The following is a 24999-nucleotide window of genomic DNA, read 5'->3' on the forward strand; positions in this document are numbered from 1 at the left end:
ATTAATCATATTGCTTTCTTAAATGAAAAGATAGATAAATACTTTTATATATTTGAATAAATAAAAAATACACAGGAAAAAAAATTTAATCTAAGGGCCTCAAAAATTTGGATAGCCTAGGGCCCCGCCTACGCTTAATCTGGCCCTGGGCGGAGGCTTTCTTTCTTTGAGGTGTTGGAATGTGCAAATGCTTGATCCAAGAGTTCGATTTGTTTCTTTGTTGAGTTTAAAATAACAAGGCTACAATAATAGTCCCAAACTATCATTATAGCCTTGTAAGTAGTAAATATAACCTTACATGTAGTAAAAAATGCAATATTTTTCTGTGAAAAAAAATATAAAGAGAGAGAGAATGAAAGTGACTGGTGAAGTTTTATTCAACAAATAATTTATCAATTCGTTTTTCTCGCGCAGTTGCCAATGCGTTACAACTTTCCGTCTGGTAATCGTTGCTAATATCTCGCAGTGCGATATCTAAGCCTTTCCGTGCTTTACCAACCTGATATAAAAGAGAGAACGCTAGTAAAATTTTCATACACAAGAAATAGAAACATTGAATAAGTAAACATTTAGAGATGTTTTTCATACTGCATTCATTTTAACTCCTTGAAGGGCAGCGAGATAAAACTTATTCTAATTACTTTTTACAATAATTTAAACAACTAAAACTCTGATAGCTTTTATCTCCTAAAACTGCGTGGTTTTCAATGAACTACTCTAAATGTTGAAAAATGTGAAGATAATCTTTTGGACATGCGTACGATAATCCCAATTCTGATGAGTGTTCGTTCTAGACAAAAATACTGGTTTATTTAAATTTTTTTTTTAACCTTCTAACAAGGGAAACTAGGGAAGTGTGACTCGCCAATTTTGAAATAAACTAGTGGGTTGTATGCCTTATGAGGAATAATTTCAGGGGGCAGCATTCGCCCATAGAAGGTCCTGTGAGAGGTAAAAAATAATTCAATATATGGAAAAATCGGTATTTTATTACTTCAATGCAGACTATTAGTTATTGTAATTGTCTCATACTCTAATTAATTTGTAAGTAATTGGTTAATTAATCAAATTGCTAGCTAATAAATTAGTTGGCAAATTAATTATGAATTAATTAATTGATATGCAATTACATACTCCAATTAATTTAGAAAATTTTTTGAAAAATAAAATTTTAAAAATTTGATGTCAATTTTTTTTAAAATTAACCTGACAGGTTTTTCTGAAAAACTACAGATATATAAAATTTTCGTAATCAATTTTGACAATAAATATGCATTATATAGTACGTGAAAGTACCACAAAATTAATTGGAGTATGAGATAATTACAATAATTAATAGTCTGCATTGAAGTAATAAAATACCGATTTTTCTATATATTGAATTATTTTTTATCTCTCATAGGACCTTCTATGGGCCGAAACGAATGTTGCCCCCTAAAATTATTCCTCATAAGGCATACATCCCACTAGTTTATTTCAAAATTGGCGAGTCACACTTCCCTAGTTTCCCTTGTAAGAGTTAAAAGTGAAATAGTATTATATGCAAGTCCTTTTATAGGGTATGCGCAAATGATGAATCCAAAAGAGAAAAAAAAATCCATACCAGAAGTAGTTCCAAACTTATTTCCACTTATTCCTGATGGGTTTAAATATGTTATAGATTGTAGGAAATAATACGATTTTGAATTATTTTGGTGACGGGTCGGGACCAAACTACTTGGTACTTCTGTATACGTCCTTGCATTCCTTAGAGTGGATGAAAAATTTAGAAAAAATGGCGAGAACAAAATTGCTCTTTGTCCAACTTCAAACTTAGTAAAATCTTAAGTATTCTATTATGTTTCATTATTTATTATTGAATTAAATAGCCTCACCGCCTGCTCACTTTGATGACTGCTTAATCAACTCCAGAAATCGGCAGCGATAGTTTGTCAGTAGAAGGAACTCCCCTCGTCGCAAAGTTTAAGTTCCTCTGCTGCTATGGAAACAATAAATAGTGTATTTCAAAGAGGGGAGGTTCTCCCTCTCTCCTGATTCCTTTTCTAGCGCTGACTGGAGCCAAAACCTGTCTTAAATATTGACAGAACAACCGCAACTTGAAATAGTTAAACCTCGCAATCATGGTCACCGTAATTGTTTCAGATGAATGACGAGCTGAGTTCTTCCCATAGACAGACAATATAATTTTTTTGTTGTAAATATTTACCTCAACCTTTATGATCTTCAAAGCGAGGAAAGAGATTCAACCTGTTCTGTTATGAAACGAGTTCTGCTTGCTTGCGTATATGTTAGGAATAAGCACACTTCAAAACCTGTGTTTGTTTAGATTTGGAATAAGGTTATGGTAAATATTTAAATTTCAACGTTACGTGCAGTTCACAGTTAACTTGACTATATTAGAAAATAAAAAAATAGAAAACATCCGTTGACCAATCAGCCAGATTACGAGAATATTTTTGATACCAAACAACATATTTACGCATTTCTGGCAAGATACATGTTTTAAAATCATCTTTACTTCATAAACCCTAATATAATATGAAATAGTCTCTTATGTAAATAGATATTATTGTAAATAGATATATAAAATTTTATATAGATTCAATACCACCACTGTGTGAGCAATTCAGGTATAGTTTCATCTTAGTGGTTAATGCATCTTACAAAGAAAAGTTAAATTTCTTTGTGTATAATAACATAAAAAATTTTTCATAGCGCAATTGAAATGCATTTCAGAAATGGCTTAGCTAAGAGTTCTTTTACCCGTTTCATTTTTCTGAGCTGTTTTTTTCCTCTCATTTTCGACCAACAACACTTTAGAGTGGGGCTTGTATTGAAATCGACAGTCCACAGTTAGTATTCTTGGTCAGGGGTGCCCAGCACTTGTATAAAATCACCAATTTGTTTAGTGAAGAGAGAATGTTTCTCCACTTAATGTTTAATCAAATGGCTGTGTTGTTTCCCCGTACCAGACTTTTTTTAAAAATTCTACCGATTTGCGTGAACGAATATTGATCCTGGTTGCAGGAGCTTATTTAAAACTGAGTACTGCATATGCTGTTATTCTATTCATAGTTGAAATTTTTATAGATTATTCTTTTAATTTGTAGGCAGTCAATCTCGTTAAAATTAATCATCGGTGATTGGCTTCTTTATTCCATTTGTTCGGGCTGTATCGTACAGAGTCGAGGAGTGCATTGGACATAGTTTTATGATAATAAGCAATTTAAATTCTCCCGTAAAATTATTTTGTTGAACAGTATGGCTAAACTAATTCAAAGAGAGGGAACGAAAATACTCCTAAAATAACTGCAGGAAAGGTCAGAACGAAGAATATGATTACAGAAGCAAGCGAAAGATATTCAAAGCTTACGAATAGGAGCTAAAGCAGAAGTTTTTCAGAAAGTAATGAGGTAAAAATGAAAGCATTTTTGGAAAATGTTAAAATTTTTCCGAGAGCATTTAATGAATATGAGAAAATAAATCGAAGAGGAGGAGACACAAAATAACGATGAATAAAAAGGAGAAGGCCAAAAGATTCCCGGCTCCATCTGTGCTGAAATTTTACATATAGGATATTCACGTATAAGAAAAATATAGGACATTGTAAAATTTCTATAAGTTGCCATTAAAAAATATGCAGATTAAAAAGAAAGGAAAAAAACCTAAATATTACCTTTGAATTTCTGTCGAGCTCATTGTAAGTCAGGATTTGGTTCAATGCCTCTTCAAAGCTTGTATACGCGCTTATATTTATTATTTTACGAAAATTACCATTGTTACTTTTTGACTCTTCAGTTTTAGTTTTTATACCTGAAATCAATGCTGCGGCGCGTTGCTTTGATTCCAAATTGCCTGTCCACTTGTTCGAAGAACTGTGCCTGGAAGGAAACTTCAAATCATCGGCCAAAGCACGCAATTCTTCCAAAGTTTTATGAAAAACGTACAGCTTCTCTCCAGGAGCGAGCAATTTTTCAGACAGTCTACTTATCTCCTGGCAATATTCCCCATCGATTTTAGCAGACAGGTTAGATGTGTTCGTAATCAGATTGCTGACATTTTTCTCCATCGAGCACATGCAGTGCTCAGCGTCGTTTTTCAAAAGCTTTGCGGTAAACCCAAACTGCGTCACCATCTTGCTTAAGCAATCCAATTTTTGGGCAACATCCTTTGAGTTATCTTTAAATGCCAGTGATCCGACATTTAAAGCAGCATGAGCATTATGCAAACTGTCCAAAGCAACCTGACGGCAAACGTTATTTTTATTCCTGCGAACGACATTTCCCCGTATAGACTTCTTAAATTTGTAATCGTAGAATCTCAATGTTTCTCTGATTGTTTGCGCATCCACAAATTGCTGATGTAGGACTATATGTATACCCAAAATAGTCTGCTTGACGTGGTGCACCTTTTCAAGAAGAGAGTTGCAGCTTGTGATTTCTTCATTTATCCCATCCCAGCAAGTTATTATAAGAGCTTTAGTGCGTTCGTATTCTTTTCTAAAATTATTGAACATTCGGAGAATGACATCCTTCTTTAGTTTCTCGGTTTCAATGATAGCAACGAACACGCCCTGCTTCAATGGCATCCATTCTACTTCGGAAACTCCACAGTCTGAAACCTGAAAAATTACAAACAAATAATAAACTTTTTTTAAAGCAATTTAAATATGAAATTGAAGCAATTTTGAAATTACAAACGTATCAGGTATGCTTTGATGCTATGAACAGAATTTAAAATAAAAAAACTTTCTGCTAACACCAAAATCTCAACAAAAAAAAAATCGCAGACAATTTATTAACTTTTGCAACTGCTTTCAACCTTCTCATCTTCATCTATTTTTAACGAAATTTGAATGAAAATTTCTGATTTTTTTTCTTCAAAAAATTGCTTAATGTTTGATAAGACTCTGTGATGATTATCATACATACCAGCATATACTTAATTAAATTTATTAGTTTTTTAAAGATATAAAGCTAGCCATTGACTTACCTTGTTTAACCTTATACTTGACTTTTTTTATGTATTTAAATCTATGTCATTAAACATTTCAACGCAAAAATGTTATAAATATTTTTTTTTTCATAAAGAGAAATACTAAAAAACATTTCACGAATAACGTTCGCGCGTTCGTGTATGTTATGCATATCTGTTTATGAATAAAGCTCTTATATGATGCTCTAAATGACAAAAGGGTAACTTGACATAAATGGCATATTGGTTTGAGACCTACAAAATTACGAAATGATAAAGTATATATTACACATATTTAATAAATTTAAAAAAAATGATATTGGAATTGAAATAATTTTTGATGATGAAACACTAGCAGTTTTATGTTTATTTCAATTTTACAAACATACTGGTTAATAGCTTCGATATGAAAATCAAAAATTTGTTGTTAACTGAATTCATGACTCTCTCAAATTACACAGATTCCTTATTCTGTCGTAGCTTAAAAGAGGTTTTGCTACAATAAAAAAAATATTGCAATTAAAACGAAAGCAAAATATTTAAAAGCTATAAATAGCCGTTTGGGCACTTACTACATGTAACATGTACTATCCGCAGTGCCGGGACATAGAATGCCTTTGAGCTATGGATAATGCTTGGTAACAGTACCATATCACTTGGCACAATTTACGCCCGATACTGTGCCAAAAGAGTTATATGTTTCGTTTAACTGTACATTTCCTTGCTTTAGAAAGGTCCTGGGTTCGAATCCCGGGCAAGACATGGATGTTTCTTTCTCTCTGTGTGTGTTCTATGTCCTTTCTCCCTTGCGTGTGAATGTGACCCGCCCTATAAACGGGTTGTGGTTGTGTGAATGACGTGGCAGAAGTCGAATTCCTGGCCATAGATGGCGCCACTGAAAAACAGGAACAATTGCACCGCCACTGCCTAAACAGGCATACGACAGAAAAAAAGAAAAAAAAACTGTACATTTGATTTGTGTTACATATGCACTCTTTTACTTAGTATAAGTATCACACAATAATGAAAGTAAGCTGTTTTAATAGATGATTCCTTTTTACGTTGATTTTGTATGAGGATAATTTTGTGCCAATCCCTTAAATTGGTACTATTTTGATGGTATCGATCTAATCGATACCATTGATTTAAAGTAAAACTGTACATTTTACTTCGTTTTTTTGGGAGGGGGTTACATGTAGTCTCTAAGAGTTTGATAATGATGCAATTTTAACAATATTACATGATAAAAAAATTTTTGTTCTATAACTACACCTAAATACCGTGGAATTGTTGCCGCGCAACGGTCAAATATCCACGTTGATTCTTTAATTCCTCACTTTATATTTCACTTACATTTCAAACCAAAAAGGAATAAGTTCAATATTAATTAACTTACATTAATAGGTATAATTTCACTGCTCTCTTCAGTTTGAGAAGAAACTTCAGCAAAATCTCTGCAAATTTCGGATGGTTCGTCTTCCAAATGAGCCAATTTTTGCGACTTCAAAAGGTTATCAGTCTGTTCCACCTGAAGTTTTAGCGCCAATACTTCATTCCTTAGATTTAATGCCATTTCTTGTACTTGGTGATACCTGGCTCTATTTTCATTGCCAATCGCTACAAACCGACGTTTAATCCGATTGTGAAGATCTTCAAAACTTTTATGCATTTTCTGAAAGCTCATCAGTGATGACTCATCATCGTTGACTATCTTATAATAGACGGATTTGAGGATTTCTTTTTCATCCGATATCTAGAATTTCGAATACAATTTTTAATTAAAGTAATAATGCTTTAATATTAAGATATATTATCGGATACATATGTCTTTCTACTTCATATTGTGGTAGATTTTATTCATTAACTTAGTTTATTTAATTCAACAATTATAACAAATTAACATAGTTATACAATTTAATTCTTTCCGTATTTACTTTTTTACGAGTGTTTAACTGTGCCTCTATGTAACTTCTTTTACTTATTCTGATTAAAATTACTTATTTTCATTTTTAACTGTTTCCTAATAAATATAAGCTTATTATCTGTTTCTTCTTTCTCTTTTTAAATATTTTTTCATTAACATGATTGTCTTCACAACTTGCTTAATATAAGAAAAAGAAAAAAAGGTTTTTTTTAAATGCAATATATATAAAGCTGAGTCGATAGCATATAATAATTATGCTGAAACTGGCCTTTTCTCAACATCTAAACTTCAGCAACTAAAAGATATTGCTTCATTTTTTTTTTCACAGAATATTTGCATATACATGCCTACACTGTGATATCTGTTAATAAATATCGTTGGCGAAATTATTTTTAAAAAATTATGAATTTAGAACTTTTAATTTTTATAAAAGTTAAAGCATTTTTGACCAAAAATTTTCAATAACACCAAAAGCATTCTTGTTAACTCAAAAACATTATCACAGCGTACAACTAATATAATCACAAATATCTCCAAAAAATTTCAAAGCGATATCATAAAAAGTTTGTCCCGCAGTGGACTGATCGTTAAGACACGGTTCCCAGCAGATCACCGAAGTCAAGCATCACTGGCTGCGGTCAGTGTGCGGGTGGGTGACCACTTGGATTAGTCTGCGTAGGGACCGAGGGTGTGCGGTATTGGTCCTCGTTAAACTGTGCTACCGTAAAGTGCTCGACTTCGCGCGCAGGTCGTCGGGCTACCGAAGCGGGGGTGCCATCCCCTCCGCAGAGGATCAAAATTGTGAGGATTCGTGAGAAGCTCATCATCAGGGATGTTTCCCAGACCGTCGCCAATAGCCCATTGTGCAGCTCTAGTGCGACGTAAATTAACAACAACAACAACAATAAAAAGTTTATTCGAAAAGGTACACCGAAAAAGGTCAGTTTTAGCACTATTGACAGTTTTAGCAAAAGACTGAATTTTTCGGCAATGATAATTGGATACCTTCAAGTGACGTAATCGTAGGCAAATTGTGGCATTTTTCGATTCAGAAGCCAGTTCGACACAAACTCGTGACGTTGCTTACAGGTATCCAATAAAATCTTTCCGGATTCTTTTGAATATTCTGAGATCAAATCACCGTGTTTATTGTTAATGATTGTTGGATAATGTTGCAAAATTCTTGATATTAAGATAAAAACGTTCGTGCTCAGGTTGATAGTACTTTTGTGTGGAAGGTACAAGTTGAAGCTGGTTTTAAAATGAGATAAAATATTATTTAAAAAAAAAGCAGTAAAGTACCTGTGGGTGATTACCCCAAATCTCTAGTAGCATTAATCTTGACCGAATAGACTCTATTTTGGGATAATATTTATCTCAAAGCTTACTGAATATTTCGAGCTATGCACGATGTATAGCGAAATGAAAACTTGGATATTAATTCTACAATTCTTCATTAACTATACCATAAATAACTGTAAATATGATATTGAGTTAATCTGGCTGTATATATCGCTGTTGCTTAAAGTATCGCTATTGTGATACTTAGTAGATCTTGTCAATTTATGAACAATATCGTTCAATTTTGTGATTATTAAATGAACATTAATGCAAGCAAATTGTGTGTATACTCATACATATGGTTATAAATCATGAGAGTTTAGTCCAAATATTTTTTTTTTACTTTCAACTTAGTTTTTTTTTCCTTTTTCGTTTCTCCAATTTTTTTTAAATAAATGCGTAAATAAAATTATTTTTTTAGAGGTAAAGTTTCTTATAAATTCAGCAGAAAAGTACGTTGAAAGTACCTGAATAGTGATTCTTTTTAATGCTGTAACTTCTCGAAGAAGATTCCCAGCTAAGGGGGGCTCAGGTTCATTTAATAATTCCTTATATCGCAAGAAATCCACAACCTTGAAAAATAAAACTACATAAGGCTGGATCCGTCTGAAATCATTATACAGAATTTTCAAGGCAATTATAATTTAAAGAAAACGGAAAGTGTTTCAGCTGGAAAAAAAGTTAAGTACTTGAACAAATTAGAGGACATTTGTCCAAGCAGTTGGCTTAAAAAATATGGCTCACGACGCTGAAAAAAAATTAATTAAAGAAAAAATAATAAATAAACTTACTCTTCTTTTTCAACTGAATCGGATCTCTGACCCCCCGCCCCTAATTTAGGGGAAAGCAGCAATCAGGGAAATGTTTTACTTTTGCGTATTGCTCCATATCTCGAGAATTTTTAATGCGAATTGAAAAAATTTTGATCCCAATTCAATAAATTGATCCCAATGATGAAAATTTTGATCGTTTAACCAAAGGGAATTCTATGCAAAATAGCTTTCAGTAAATATTTATTATTTTACTTAATTATAGTCGAAAAAATTTTGAATCGTAAGGTATACAGTCTCTTACATAATTTTAAAGGATATAATTCTGGATCGCTAAACACATAATTTAAGCGAAATTGGTCCAATAGTTCCTGAGAAATCAAATTTTGAAACAGTCAGATATTCAAAATTTGATTTTTCAGTAACTATTTGACTGATTTCGCTCAAATTATGTATGCAAAATTTTATTCTTATGAAAAATTGCATTCTCAATGCAACATGTACCATCCTCAGTGACAGATATAGAATGCCTTTGAGCTGTGGATAATGCTTAGTAGTAGTATTAAAATCACTTGGCGCAACTTACGCCTGCTACTGTGCCAAAAAACTGTACGTTCTGTTTAACTATACATTGATTTGATTTGTGTTTCATGTTCTCTCTTTTACTTTACACAATGATATCAGTATGCTTTTTCAATAGATGATTCCTTTTTACGCTAATTTTTGTATGAGTATCATTTTGTGTCAATCTCTTAAATTGGGATTGCTTTTGATGGTATATTGATCTGATTGATACCATAGATCTAAAATTAAGTTGCACACTTGAAATTGTAGTATTATATAAAAAAATAAATGAATAAAATGAAACAAATGATAAATTTAGGTGATGGTAGAAGTTTATTACGCCCGTGTTCCATAATTTTAGACGTAAAAAATTTAAAAAAAAATTTTCATTTTCGTTCATTTAAAAAAGTGTTTTTTTTATAAAAACATTTTTAGGCAATGCAATGGTAAACATTTCAAATTGCTTAAGTGTGTATTTTTTACGGGAAAAAAACACAATGATTTTCATATAGGTAATAAAATATTTCGGTGTTTTGTGCTGTTATCCAGTGAAGCTTACTAAGTATCTAACGGAAAACAAGGCTAAGAAACTGTTCAATGCAAAAATTTTCATACTCGGACGATGGGTGGCAAGGAATTATCCCAATTGCTTTATTTACACTAATTTATGAAGATCTTATGAATTATTCGTATGAATTCATAATGATTGATATGTTAGATGAAACTAAACTTAAAACTAAATTCTGGTAAAAAAAGAAAATGTAAACTATTTATTCCTACCTTCTTAAACAACTTTCTCGCAAGGATATCGAAAAATATAGCTGTAAAAATAAGAAGAAAAAGATTTTAGTCTTTACTTAAACCGAAATTTTACTATATTTAAAAGTACAGAAATTAACTCGAATAAATAGAACCCCATACAGATGTGATTTGTAAGATTCTATTTGTAGTTATTTTACATTTTTAGATTCAGATAATTTTGTGATTTTTTTATCCTCTAGGATTGCTTCTTTCTGGAATGGGGTGTTTGGTATTTTTAAAAATACCCCATGTCCATGTTTAAAAATATTCCATATCCATGAGATGAAACTTAAGCGATCACTCACTCTCCGTTTAGTTTTATTAGTCAGCTTTTATGCTTTAATTTTATCCGCTTTTAATTTTATCTATATTAGAAGCCTCCTGCTTGTTAACGTTCGCTTAGTTTTGGAACTACTTACTCAGTTATTTCAGATCAGTTCGTTAGCTCATTTCACTTTTTCAATTCACAGTAGACGGATCTCAAGCGTTGGAGAAGATTGATATTTGTTCGTAAAAACCAAACTTTACAACTGAATGAAACATAAGAAGTCAATTTTTCACAGCAGTCATGTTTTTTTTCCTTCTTTCAATTGTATAAAATAAATTTGTCTTAAATACAAACGACGTCAATTTAAAAACGTGGCCACTATTTAGGCATAAAGGAGTTTTTTTTTTGGTACCCAAGCGCAAATTACTAACCATATTTCGTTCATTCGTTTACCTCGAAATTACATACCTAATTATAAAGACACGATTATATTTAGTCCACGGTGATTGAATTAGTAATGTTTTATTAATAAATAAATAGTATTTTTGGTGCAAATTATTTAACCAACCCGTCATGAAAATATTTAAGAACTATTTCAGGGCTCGAAAAAAATCAGAAATTTTACCCGTCCCCCGAGGACGGCTTATCCAACAATGTACCTGTCCTCCTTTGAAACTAAGCCATAGCTTCTAAATAAATAAAAATATAATTTTCTCTTATTTATTGCAAACGTTTACACCGAAGAGCCATTACATTATGACCACCCTCCATCTATAACAATGGGCTCGCCCAGGTTTTCATGGTGTCTCGCCCAAGAACAATGCTTTCATGCGGCACATTAGGACCCATAATCCTCATAGAACAATTCCTGACGTCTGAAAGNTGGAATGTCAATTTATCCGAGGGTACTGCGTTTTTTAAATGAATCAAATATGACGTTTGCCAATTCCGCAATCAGGCCAATGATTTACAGAGGTTTCTGCACAGAAATCTGAAAGGGATTTTCCATTTAAGTAGATGTTCATAATTGCGTTTAACGCTTCTTGCTTAAGACCAGTACGTAATGTGTTTTTTTGTAAGTTCATTGTTGAAAAGCTCCTCTCAACCGCTGCAGTACTCCCAGACAGAGAAAACATCAATTCCACCATGCGCAGTATGTGCTGTATTGTGGGTCATTTTGTTGCATTAGGTCTTTATAAATAGCTTGGGTGTTTTCTGGTGTTTAACGATGTTATGTCTATTAAATTTTAATGACACATTTTTGAAAAAATTTTCTTTATCTACTCCTTCAAAAAAGCAAATTAAATGTTCAAGTAACATCTGCATGTTTTAGTTGCCAAAAGATATCAAAAGCTGTTTCTCAGATAGCTACTTGTTGAAATCAAATCGAATTTCTTGTAAGATAACAAAAATTGAAAATGTATCACGAACATTAACGGGAAAATGGCCGTCCGCGCGGACGTCTGATTTGAGAAATTCATTGTCAGCGGGGAATTTTTGACCGCCGAGGACGGGCTGTTTTTCGAGCCCTGAACTATTTCGTTCACGTATATCGATAGGGAACATAGTGTTATAGACATTACGCGTCTATTGTAGACTATATTACACCTACATAGTACCATTGTGAACTATGCATATAGTTCTATAGTGAATTCAGCAATGTTTCAGCAATGTTCAGTGTCTCAAATACTTATATTACAAAATAAGTAGTAGTATCTATCACTACAATTAATTAATTATAACTAGTGTACCTTCTAAAAGTAAAANGTCATGTCTTGACCCCCAAATTCTCCTGACCTTAATCCAATAGAGCATTTGTGGTCCTACTTGGAAAACCAAATTCGTGCTGCCACGCTTGGAGACATGAAAACTTAAATAGCAGAAAGCCAAACTTAGATTATGATTTGATAAATTATTTATTCAGTAAATTAAGATTTTCCACTTCGCAAAAATGTAAGCTAACGGCGTCCCAGGTAAATATTAGTAGCCGATATTTGCACTAAAACAGATAAGTATCGTAAATTCTATGCATAGTTCAAATAAGTTTACTGCAGTAAACTTATTTAATTCAAAGATTACTTGCATTGAAATATGGTTAAAAAATTATCAGCTTAGTCACTGAGACTGCTATAAGACAACGGTTTTAAATGGATCTTCTTTTTTAAATTATTCAAATCTATGCATATTTATTCATGAAGAATGATTAGCTGAAGTAAAATTACAAGTATAAGCAGATGGATTGAAATTTTAAACGACATATGTTTCAAAGCTGTTCTTATATTCAACTACGGTCGTAAAGTTTCCAAGAAAATAAATTTATAATTTATAATAAGGTTATAATTTCTAAGCAAATGTATGGAGGATAATTACTTTATTTGTCAGTTAAATTAATGAATATTTTGAAAATGCATTTTTTATAACTTATACACACTCATAACTGGTTTAAATACTCACTTACCTAAAATAGACACTATTGCAATTGAGATGTCGCTAGATTCACAAGCGCACATTTTGATAAAAAATTTTGCAAATTTTTTTCTTATTAATGTTAAAATAAAGACATGAATTAGTTTTAAGAATTGTATTTGTTTTGACAATTTGAAAATTTTTTACCTTTGAATGCGTGTAAATAATTCTTTATGTATTCACGCTTATGTCACCCATTGATATGATTGTTTTCTGAAAAAAATTGATGACCGTGCTAATTCATCTATTCATAACTAGAGTTTTTCTATCTAACATAGTTAGAGAATTACGATATTCAGGAAAGAATTTGTGGTTGGCTGAAAGCCAAAATTTACGGAAAAGATGTGAAACAAAAAAAAATTCTCCGAAGGCTTAATATGGAGTTATCGAAATAGCATCATATTCGCCAGAATCTTAGGAATACAGGGTTATATTACTTTTTATTTTGTCTTCAAAAATAATATTAACTATTCAAAGTATTTATTACCCCCCCCCCCCAAAAAAAAATAGTGCGTGAAGTCCCTCCGCGCGGAAGAAGTTAAACTTCGTTACCTGCGACGTTAATTGTAGAAGAATCAGCAGTCGTAGAAGAATCACGAGTTCTATTCAACGACTCTTTTTCCTGCTCCGCTCTCTTCCGTGCTCTGTAATAACGGTAATATTATGCATTTTCCCCTCTTGAGCCAGTGGAAATGCTTGTGGTTGCCTCATCGTCTCGCCATGGAAAATGTATTTGCATTAATAATGCATGTGAATGCGTCATAATGTAATTTCAAAAGAGAAAACCTAACAATCAATTGATATTCACAAGAGACGTACCTTGACATAACCTTAAATCCGTCGCATTGTCCGTGGGATTGTTTTCACTCATTTTTTACAATTGTTATCCACTAAATTTGAAAATAAAAAATACTACCCTATTAAATTATATGTGTATCAAAACAAACTAAAAAAATATTTATAGAAAAACAATTCGCGATCGCAACGCTCGAGTACGCCCTCTATCGGGAGCCTGTAAATATCAGACATTAATTTATCACGTTTTCATTTAGTTCCATCAAAATCATCGGCCATGACGGACGCCATTTTCTTAGCAGCAAATAAAAATCAAAATTTCCCTAAGGAACAGCTGAAGAACTTGAAAAAACTAACCAGAACATGCCAAACATTGAAGCAGAACACGCCAAGCATTTGAAGAACAATTTCTCAATAATTTTTACCTTTCTATTACCAACAACATAACTTACAATTTCATGATCACTTGCTGTTACAGATGTGTATATTACGGTAAAATAATTTTTTCTGTCTTCAATTCATTACAAATTAAAATGAAGTCAACATTGCTTTCGTCATTCCAATAAAGAAATGTGAATTCAGAACGTCAAGAACTGCAATAGTTATAGAATTCTTCTTTGTTATAGAACAGTATATATTTCTGTATCTATATAATTCGGAAAACAACAATAAAGAATCAACCAAATTACTTGAAATAGTGTCATTTGTGCTGATGATTAATAAATTTTTTATCGTTTTCTTGGTAAGTATTTCTTAGTTTTGAAAGAATAGATAATTTCAACTAGAATTCAGCTGTTCTGTTTTTAAGCTACATATTCAAATTCATATCGAGATCTTACAATTATAAAATTTTGATGTGTGGTATGTTATCTAAAAGTAATAAAGGGATAATCTATGCACACATTATTTGAAAATAAAACTTTCAAACGAAGAACATTTCATTTGGAACTCTACGGATTTATAAAGAAGGTAAGTGTTATGATTTTTATAGTAAAAAATTTGTTTGTAAAACTTTTTTTTCTTATTTGATGATAGTTCTCTACAGAATGGTTTCTTACGTCTGATTAAGAACTATAAGAAAAGAAACTATATGAAAGTTTTTATTTCAATGTAAAGAATTCTTAAAATCGTTTTTTATCCTAAGAATTCTTTATTTTCCGTTTTATAGTTTATAATTTTTTGATAAAAATTGTTGTCAAAATACTTTTTTTGAAAACATAAATGGTATAACATTATGTGTTTATGTATACTTCTTGCATATTCTAATGTTTCAAGTAATATGATTCAGAAAAGTATGAATAAAAATTCGGTACTTATGTATTAACGCCACAGCAGCTACAGATTTGGCTGTTTTTAAGTGCCGCCAATCTACACCTAAAATTTTTGTGACAAATCATAAAACGAAACACTTTATTTAAAATCAAAGTAGTTTATCGGATTTCGGTGGACAATGGGCAAAATATTTCGCTCCAGAAAAAATAAAATTGCATCTTGTTCTATTTTTGGCAAATCCCAAAGACGCATTTTCGTAGCACTAAAAAATGGTAACAAAAATCGAAGAACAAATCATTTTGGAATTCTTCTGATTTATAAAGCAGGTAAGTGTTAATTTTTATAAAATAAAAAATTTTACTTTTAAGTAGTTTTTTTCTTGATGATAGTTTTCTATAGAATGGTTTTCTACGTCCGATTATGAATCAAAAAAGAAAAAACATGAAAGTTGTTTATTTTAATATAAGGAATTTTTAGAAATTTTTTTTTTTTTGTTTTGTATCGTAAGCATTCTTTACTTTACGTTTTTCAGTTTCTAAATAATGATTTTTATTAAAACTTAAAATTTTTTGATAAAATTACTTGTCAAAAAACTTTATTTACAAAATTAAATTACATAAAATTATGAAGCTTATGTATAATTTTTGCTTATTTTAATGTTCGAAGTAATATGATTCTTAAAACTATGGAATGTAAAGTTTAAATTGGCCTTTCAGGTTATATCATTAAATTTAGTAAACCCTTTTTTCAGGCATTAGGTTTTAACTCTAATAAGAAGATGCATATTTTTTTCTGTTCTTTTACATGCATATGCATATTCTTTAATATTTTTCAGATGTGTTTTGGATGTTTCTTCTTTTAAAAAAAAAGAGATACCATCTTGTTTTCGGTTGTATAAGAAAGGATATCAAACATTTTTCTTTTTTAAATTTACTAAGCCACATTAAAGAAAGAACGTTACAATGCTACACGCTACATTAAAGACGTACCACGTGATTTCCCGGCCAATAAAAATGTAGCGTTAAACGTTTAACGCAACCTTGTTGGAAGTCGCATAAGAAGTATAACTTCAAAAAGGATAAAACTATTGTGAAATATTTAATTTTTAAAAACTATGATAGCTATTATGTTACTCATTCTTATGATTATTTATATACAAAAAAAAAAATAAATAAAATAAATAAGTAAGTAAATAAAAAATAAAAAGAACTGATTTTTTGATAAAGCATAAGTTTTCATTCCTTAATAAATTCACAAGGTAAAACTAATGCTCACAATTCAGCAAAATAATTATAATAATTTAAAAAAATAATGAATAATATCCCGGACTCTTGTTTTTGATGCACTTCCAATAATGCTTTGTTTAACTTTATTATTACAATAGTTACAATAAATCTAAGATAGCTCTTATGTGAAATCCATCTTTTCAGGTTGACAAGATGCGATCAAGTGCATGAGCGATTGTTATAAATATTTAAGAAATGGGATACCTGATAGTGACGTAGTGTTGGTATCACGATCTTGATTGGTTGTTGAAACGTAGCATTCGTTTACGTTAGAAAATGCTCTTTCTATTCTATTTCGAGTAAGCCAAGCTCGTCAAGTATCGATTATCTTAAGGGACACATTCAAAGATTCTTTCACAAAGATTTAAATTATTTCTCTATATATTTCTTTCTTAACACAAAGACAGACATGAAGCTATGTAGAACATAAACAAACTAATTATGAATAGAAGTAGCCAGGTACAGAACACAATAATATATAATGGTTACAATAAAACACATAAACTAATAATAAATCTAAGTAAAGTAACAGATGTAGACGAGAAAGAATTATATTTCAACATATTCAATGAGCGATACGGCGCTATATTTAATTAACTTCACGTTAATTAGCATTCTGACTTAGGAGGAAAAGCTTTAACACGTCATTTTGCTTAGAAAAGATCAACTGGAGCTGACGTCATAGTTCACATGTGTGAGTAACTGTGATCTTCTTGAAGTTCAAGTACCCAGTTAGATACTTACACTTAAATAACTTTTTTGTATGTTTTTTGTTGTTGAAGTAAAGGTTTCAAGTAAATTCTTAAAGAATCGGAAAAAGCAAGCAAGATTAAAAGACATCAACAAGCTGTTTGATAACACTCTTAACTTATAATTTTTACAGATTCAATGCTTATTATTTGCTCACCAAAGTGGTCGTCGCTTACGATTGTTGTTGTAGATAGGAAGCTTGCGAAATTGATGTACTGTAAAAAAAAAATGGATACTCGAATTTCACGAAACTTACTTCGTTTTTGACTAAACGGTTTCCTTTTATATTCTCCGAGCGATCACTTCATCAGAGGCGTGAAATAACTATAATCAATTCTTAAAGGAAACGAATTCCTTCAAAGTGAAATTTTTTTTTTATTATTTTAAAAAAACAAACTAATAAATGAAAAATGGTGCCTTATAGTTTCCAACGGGTGTCTCCTCATAGCCTTTCCATGGACACCACATAGGTGGATTGACGTTGCCCCAACAACACAAGAATGACATATGGAACAGTGAGATAAAATTACATTCACGTCCGAATCGGGTTTCGAACCAACCTGGGATCTTCCTGGTATAAAGCCAACTCTATGACAACATTACACTCCGCTTGGCTTATTTCGCCAGTCTAGTTCTGGTATTAGATCGTCTAGTCTTCATTCTAAATTTGTCATTCTAGTTACAACGTATTAAGATGAATGTCTTACACAATGTACTAAGGTTCCGAGTTGAGAAAACACTTTTGTCATATATTTGAGAGTTCACGCCTCGTCCCAAACCACGTGATATCTTGACGAAATGATTCTCAAAATAAACGCAATACGGCTTAAAGAATCGCTCAATCACCAATAGTGAGAGTTTTATTTCAGAGATTGTGATTGGCAAATCCATGTAGTAGATAAAATGGGATGTAAAAATGGGTCGATCGAGATGCTCAGGGCGAAGGCTGAACACTTGATAGAACAATGAGGATAATCTTTTGTAATAAAATTGAATCTGATTAAAAAAAGCGATTGAAAACCACAAATCGTAAAGTTTTATTAGAGTCTACGCACGTTTCGATATTGCACAGTCATTCCTTCTTCAGTAGGGCTATCGTCAGAGCTCTAAAACTGACATGTTGACACTCAACAAGGGTCATAATAAAGAGATAAAAATACAATCAAAAGTGTAACAAAGTTGATGGTAAAAATTAAACATTGACAAAAAATAATGATTACCAAATATTTGAAATGTATAGTAAAGCTAAGATCTATAACAAAAAAGTTCTTGTTTTTGTTGATATGGAAACTCTCCCAGAAATCCGGGTGAGCGCATGATAAACATTTATTAATATTAGAGAGAAAATCGAACTAAGAACGTAAGAGGAAAATCGAACCCATGGCCTTTTGTTCTGTCTCGGACACTGTTTTGCTATAGACGATGGATGAGCTGTCGAGTTCATGATTCTGGATGTAGCTTCGATATTCAGTGAGACGATACTTGAATGCTCGTTTAGTTTGCACCAAGTATAAAAGTCCGCATTGACATGAAATTTTGTAAACTCCCCAGTTTTTAAAGCAGAAATCAATTTTATTGTTGGAAGAAAAGTTCATTTATAATTTGTGTTTTTAAAAAAATTTTGACGCTTGGATGCTAATTATAAGAATCTTTTAAACAAACTTGAACAGTATATTATTCAACAAAAAGTTCCTTACTCACCTCTCCCCCCCTCTTTTCTCCAGTTTTACGCTCATATATAATACCTTATCGAGCATAAATAAATGTGAGGTAATAATTTCATATGAGGTATAATAAATATGATGCAATAAGCATAAATTAATGTGAGAAACGCAAATTAGCATGTAGCCCAGCTAATTTTACGCAAGCATAAATAAATACTATGTCGTAAAAAGCATAAACAAGTATGATATAATAAATTAACACGATGCAAACATAAATAAGCATGATGACTTATTAATGAGTGTAATAATCAATTAATATGATGTAAGCATAAAAAAAATGATGGCTTATAAAGCATAAATAAATGTCAGAAAACAAATTGATATGATGCCTAATTAATATGATGCAAACTTAAATAAATATGCCGACTTATTAGACGTAAATAAATGTAGTATATTTAATAAATATGATGCAAATATTAAATATAGAAGATTTATCAAGTGTAAATGAATATAATGACTTATCATGCATAAATAAATGTGGTATAATACATAAATATGAGGCGAAATAAGAATAAATGTAATGATTTATCAGGTATAAATAAATATAACGACTTATCATGCATAAATAAATGTGGTATAATAAATAAATATGATGCAAACTACGAATAAATGTAATGATTTATCAAGTATAAATAAATATAACGACTTATCACGCATAAATAAATGTGGTATAATAAATAAATATGATGCAACGTGCAAATAAATGTAATGATTTATCAAGTATAAATAAATATAACGACTGATCATACATAAATAAATGTGGTATAATACATAAATATGAGACAAACTACGAATAAATGAAATGATTTATCAAGTATAAATAAATATAACGACTTATCATGCATAAATAAATGTGGTATAATAAATAAATATGATGCAAACTACGAATAAATGTAATGATTTATCAAGTGTAAATAAATATAACGACTTATCATGCATAAATAAATGTGGTATAATAAATAAATATGATGCAAACTACGAATAAATGTAATGATTTATCAAGTGTAAATAAATATAACGACTTATCATGCATAAATAAATGTGGTATAATAAATAAATATGATGCAAACTACGAATAAATGTAATGATTTATCAAGTGTAAATAAATATAACGACTTATCATGCATAAATAATGTGGTATAATAAATAAATATGATGCAAAGTGCAAATAAATGTAATGATTTATCAAGTATAAACAAATATAACGACTCATCATACATAAATAAATGCGGTATAATACATAAATATGATGCAAACTACGAATAAATGTAATGATTTATCAAGTATAAATAAATATAACGACTTATCATGCATAAACAAATGTGGTATAATAAATAAATGCGGTATAATAAGTAAATATGAAGCAAAGTGCAAATAAATGTAATGATTTATCAAGTATAAATAAATATAACGACTCATCATGCATAAATAAATGTGGTATAATACATAAATATGATGCAATATGAATAAATGCCATGATTTATCATGACGAATAAATATTATGTACAGAAAGGAAAAAAGAACGAGAATGCCAAATGTAGTTTTACTCAAAAGCTAATTTATACAATTCGAATGTCTGATCTACTTGTCAATGACCTATAACTTTACATCTGGTAGTCCTGGCTAATATTATACAGTGCGATTTTAAAACTTTTTTCCACTGTGTCTACCTAATAAAAGAAATGAGGTAACAATCAAGACTAGTATAGATAAATGCTATATTTACCTTAAAATTGAATCAGCATGTTAAGGAAGTAATTTTTCAAATGGCTTAAAGGAGACAAAACAAATGAATAAATAAAAATAAGCGGGAATAAATATTTAATTTTTGAATGTCGGTCGCAAGGAAATATTCAGTGATTGATAACTTTATGATCCTTTATTACTCAAAACTATACGAATGAAAAAAAAAACGAAAAATGAACATTTTAAATACGTTTGATCAAATGATCGGACTTTTACGTATTAGAACTCAATTTTAATGGTTCGAAGGCCTGACCTTAAATAGAGTAATCAGTTAGTGCTGACAATATTCTAAGCTATCGAATCAGATTCAAAACTTACTTTCTATGAATAACTATATTTTTGTTTCAACGGATTTAGTCATTCGACCCTCAAAATAGTAAAGCAGGTAGACGCAATCTGAAAAATCTAGTCTAAATAGTACAAACAGGAGAGCAGTCGAATGTCAAGTCCTTTAAAATTAATTTAACTCTTTGCACATACATAAACATTTTTACGTCAGCTTAATCAACGCAATTTTAAATTACAATGACTAAAATTTGAAGGGAATTGGTAGGAAAGTTCCTGCAGAATAAAAATTTTAAAAAAGTGTCTTCCTTGAGATGGTAAAATATGCAAAAAGTGAAATTAACATAACGAAGTATAAAATTTTGACCATTCTCCTCTCGATTGGCACTATATTTTTTCAGATTGCGGCTATTTCGAAGAATAAGTCCAAAATTCTTCAAAAAGAAGGCAAACTTAAATTTTTATTTTATTTTTAAGCACATTTTTGAGCCTGATTCTGCAACTTAAATATCATCTGCATAAACTAATAAGCATATTCAAGTTTAGACTAGTTAATCGTTAAGATTGAATCCTATAGTTCATAAAAAAAATTGGATCAGTAGATCAAAATTGATTAAATTGTTCACTTTAATTTCATTTTTTGTGCACTGTACATTGCATATACCTATAATTAACAATAAGTAATGATAAAAATTATTACGAGAAATCAATCAATATTAGTGTATCGTGAAAAATTTCGAATGTATATATATATATATATANTATATATATATATAGATAGATAGATAGATAGATTGTAGAAAATTAAGATTAGTTTGTTGGAAAAAACAGTTTTTACACTCAGACTATTTTACATTGACAATACATAAATAGAAATTCAAAGTATTTATTTCAATTTTCTTTTTAACATTATTAGACTTTCCTCCTCCTACAATGATTAACCTTTTGCCGCTCAAGCATTCAAATATGCTATTTAAACAAATTTAAAGCGCTAAAATATTTGAAATAATATTTTTATATTGTAACTTAAGACCATAAATAATGTGGTTACTAAATATACAAAAATTTTAAATTTCAGATTAGTGAGTTTCAGTGTGGTACAGGATGGAGTGGACATCAGATTACAAAGGGTTAAACTTCTCTTTTCAGAGGCCTTTAACATAACCTCTAACCGAGGTGTTTGTCCAAACATCTCTGCACTCCACTGTTAATGGAATTGTGTGTTTTTATCTTTAGAAATCCCTAGAAACGAATTTCTGAAAAATAATTTTTACTTAAATTCATCCCTTTTCACATCAAAATCGTAAAATGTTTTAAATTGTTTTGAAATGAGCTTCAAGAACATGTTAGAGAATAATATTGACTTCATTTTTTTTTGTATTTATTTTGTATAATTACTTTCAACATACGCTATGCGATAACTATATAAAAAAAGTGAACTGCTGTATTATTAACCATTTGATATTTTAAATTTAAATGAAAGATCACCTGCGTTGCAAAGAATTTCTTAACATTAATTTAGGCAGAATAATGTCAGGAGTATAAAGTTAAATAACGTTTGGTCTTTCTTGAGGTATGTTCGATTTGATGTGACGAATAAAATCTACAATTATAGGATAGTGATATTCATGTAGTTAAAAACTTGACTGCCAAATCAACCCTAATACTCAGCAAACAACATTCTAATCAGTCCAGAGCAGTGTTTTTTTCCCCTTTTGTAATAATTATATTTTCTGAGATGCATTTCACCGTTCGTGACAGACTGTGACGGATTTGCTTGTAAAATTATTTTTAGACAAAAGTTTCATTTTATTTTCAAAAAATCGAGAATTTTCCAGAAGTCGTTAAATGAACTGTTTAAGTTCCTTTCGTTGTCAAATTAGGCAGCATGCCTGTAACTGAACTGCAACTTCTCGACATGGAACGGTGGAGACTATTAAGAGAACCCTAATAAGCCGAAGCTTTAATTTTATTTTATCTTAAATTTGGAATTTATAGTCTTTCTCTATAATTGGCTAGATATGAAAATCAGCTTTCGATTGTTTCGAAACATCAAAAATTCATTTATAAAATACCTATTTCATTAAAAATCGCTTGGTTATGTAGTCAATTTTTAACAGAAAAAGATATTTTGTTGACGGGTTTTTTACGTTTTTAATTTTTTCCAGACAGAAGCTGACTTTTACTAATCTTTAACAGATCGCTGTACCTTGGCATGAAGTTTCAAATACTGATAAATAGTTTTGCTATTAAATTATGGTATAATTACTTAATATTAGGTAGTTATCGTGCAGAAATTTATTTGTATTTTGATATTTTGAAAACATTTTCTCAAGTGTCGCTCTCTCTCTCTCATAAAAAAATTATGTTAATATTAATACCACTCTTTAATTTTTTCCAAGTGTGTATGAACTATGTCTTAACATGTTATTTAACTAAGCCCTTCAATTAAAAAACTAAAAATAAAGATGAATTTCAGAAGAAAAATAATTACGCTTACATATTTATTTCGAATTTTCGTTATGCTCAGTATCAGTCAGAATTTCGTTCAGTGTTTCAGCAAAACTTTGTATTAGTATCTAGATTTAGTTTCTTGTGAAGACTGTCATTGCAGATTTTTACCTCACCTACCTCACCTGTTTTATCATCCGGTGTCAAATTCCCAATAGGCTGCTGCTTAAATTCCAAATTGGCTGTTTCTGTGTCCAAAGAATTGTGATGGGATTGAGACTTCAATCCATCGGTAAGAGTATGCAAATCTTCCAAGGTCTTGCAAAAAACATACAGATTTTCTCCTGGAGCTAGCAGTTCTTCCGATAATTTACTAATCTTAAAACAATAATCACCATTGATTTTTGTTGACAGGTTTGCCGCTTTCAATACCAATTCACAGATACTTTTTTCCATTAAGAACGTTAAGTGCTCGGCATCATTTAACAGCTTTGCGGTGTACCCAAACTGCGACACCATCTTGCTCAAGCAATCCAACTTTTGAGCAACATCCATCGATATATCTTTAAACGCTAAAGTGCTGACATTTAAAACAGCATGCGCGTTCTGCAAACTGTCAAAGGCAACTTGAAGACACAAATTATTTTTGTTCGCACGAGCTTCAATCTTCTGTATAGATATTTTTAATTTGTGATCGAAGAATTTAAGTGTTTCTTTGATTGTTTGTCCATCCACAGACTGCTGTTGTAAGAAAATAAGTACCCCGAAAACAGTCTGCTCGATGTTATGCACCTTGTCAAGAACAGAACCGCAGTTGGCGACTTCTTCATTTATGCCATCCCAGCTAGTTTCTATAAGTGCTTTAATACTTTCATATTCTTTTTCAAAGTTATTGAAGATTCCAAGAATGGCGTCTTTGCAAAGTTTTTCTGATTCAATCATAGCTATAGAGACGCCCTGTTTCAATGACATTAGTTCCTCTTCAGAAAGACTGCAATCTGAGACCTAAAAAATTGCAAAATAATAAAGATTTTTCCACGCATATTTAATAAATTAAATGAAAACGCTTCATTTCTGAAATTGAAACAATTTAAAATCACAATCACAAAACAAAAAAAAGGGTTTCTGTTTATTTCAATTTAAAATCAATTGAGTTAAAGCATCTTTTGGGCAACTCAACAACAAGGCAATAAGTTATAATTCAAATACATATTAATATAAATAATATGAATTATTATGTATTATATATAAATTTTAACTTTTTAATACATATAAATTGCAATATAATGTTATATAAATCATAATGTTATACATAAATTATGTTATATAAATTATAAGTTTTTGGACATTGGACAGTTTTTCTTATAAATACGAAAATAAGCGCAAATTTTGTGCATTCATGTTTACTATAACGATATATTTACGAAATGTTTGTTGTCTAAATTATTAACTCACTGCATGTGTTACACACAAGACAAAACGGTGGAATATATCTTTCTTTTTCAATAACAATAATAATATTATTAATAATAATAGTAATGATGATAATAATAATAGTAATGATAATAATAAACAGTTAACA

At 30.6% G+C, this 24999-nt stretch overlaps 2 protein-coding genes across 13 annotated transcripts in view; both read right to left on the reverse strand.

Moving 5' to 3' along the window:
* Positions 1–359: 359 nt before the first annotated feature.
* Positions 360–13238, reverse strand: LOC107437677 (uncharacterized). Of its 3 annotated transcripts, XM_043045815.2 has the most exons (6): positions 13101–13238; positions 10354–10394; positions 8707–8811; positions 6371–6727; positions 3677–4621; positions 360–499 (listed from the first exon to the last, which is right to left on the reverse strand). In XM_043045815.2, exons 1-6 carry the CDS (start codon positions 13150–13152, stop codon positions 374–376), a joined length of 1626 nt encoding a protein of 541 aa, XP_042901749.1. In that variant the 5' UTR covers positions 13153–13238; the 3' UTR covers positions 360–373. The 3 variants fall into 3 exon arrangements, with proteins under 3 accessions (XP_042901749.1, XP_071042757.1, XP_071042758.1); XM_071186656.1 differs by lacking the exon at positions 8707–8811; XM_071186657.1 differs by lacking the exon at positions 10354–10394 and having other exon boundaries at positions 13101–13179.
* A 7226-nt stretch (positions 13239–20464) lies between these two features.
* LOC107437698 (uncharacterized) overlaps positions 20465–24999 on the reverse strand; it is a 63611-nt gene continuing 59076 nt past the window's right edge. For 8 of the 10 annotated variants that reach the window (XR_011637910.1, XR_011637913.1, XR_006225569.2 and 5 more), the window contains 2 exons: positions 23467–24422; positions 20465–20605 (listed from right to left, as the gene is read on the reverse strand). Coding sequence is in view for 2 of the 10 variants with exons in the window: in XM_071186426.1 (XP_071042527.1) it covers positions 20540–20601; positions 23594–24422 (891 nt within the window). In the remaining 8 variants the exon portion in view is untranslated. The remainder of the gene's footprint in view (positions 20606–23466; positions 24423–24999) is intronic. The other 2 variants (XM_043045874.2, XM_071186426.1) reach the window with 2 other exon arrangements.

This window comes from Parasteatoda tepidariorum, chromosome 10, assembly GCF_043381705.1.
Source record: "Parasteatoda tepidariorum isolate YZ-2023 chromosome 10, CAS_Ptep_4.0, whole genome shotgun sequence".
Taxonomy (NCBI): Eukaryota; Metazoa; Arthropoda; class Arachnida; order Araneae; family Theridiidae; genus Parasteatoda; species Parasteatoda tepidariorum.

What these genes read in the sequence shown, in the direction of transcription:
- LOC107437677 (XM_043045815.2), bottom strand. Translation starts at nt 13,152, where the DNA reads ATGTGCGCTTGTGAATCTAGCGACATCTCAATTGCAATAGTGTCTATT. An exon ending in TAAAAAGAATCACTATTCAG is followed by an intron (nt 6,728 to 8,706) that starts GTACTTTCAACG and finishes TCGAAATTCTAG; the next exon opens with ATATCGGATGAAAAAGAAAT. An exon ending in AGCTCGACAGAAATTCAAAG is followed by an intron (nt 500 to 3,676) that starts GTAATATTTAGG and finishes CTTTTATATCAG; the next exon opens with GTTGGTAAAGCACGGAAAGG.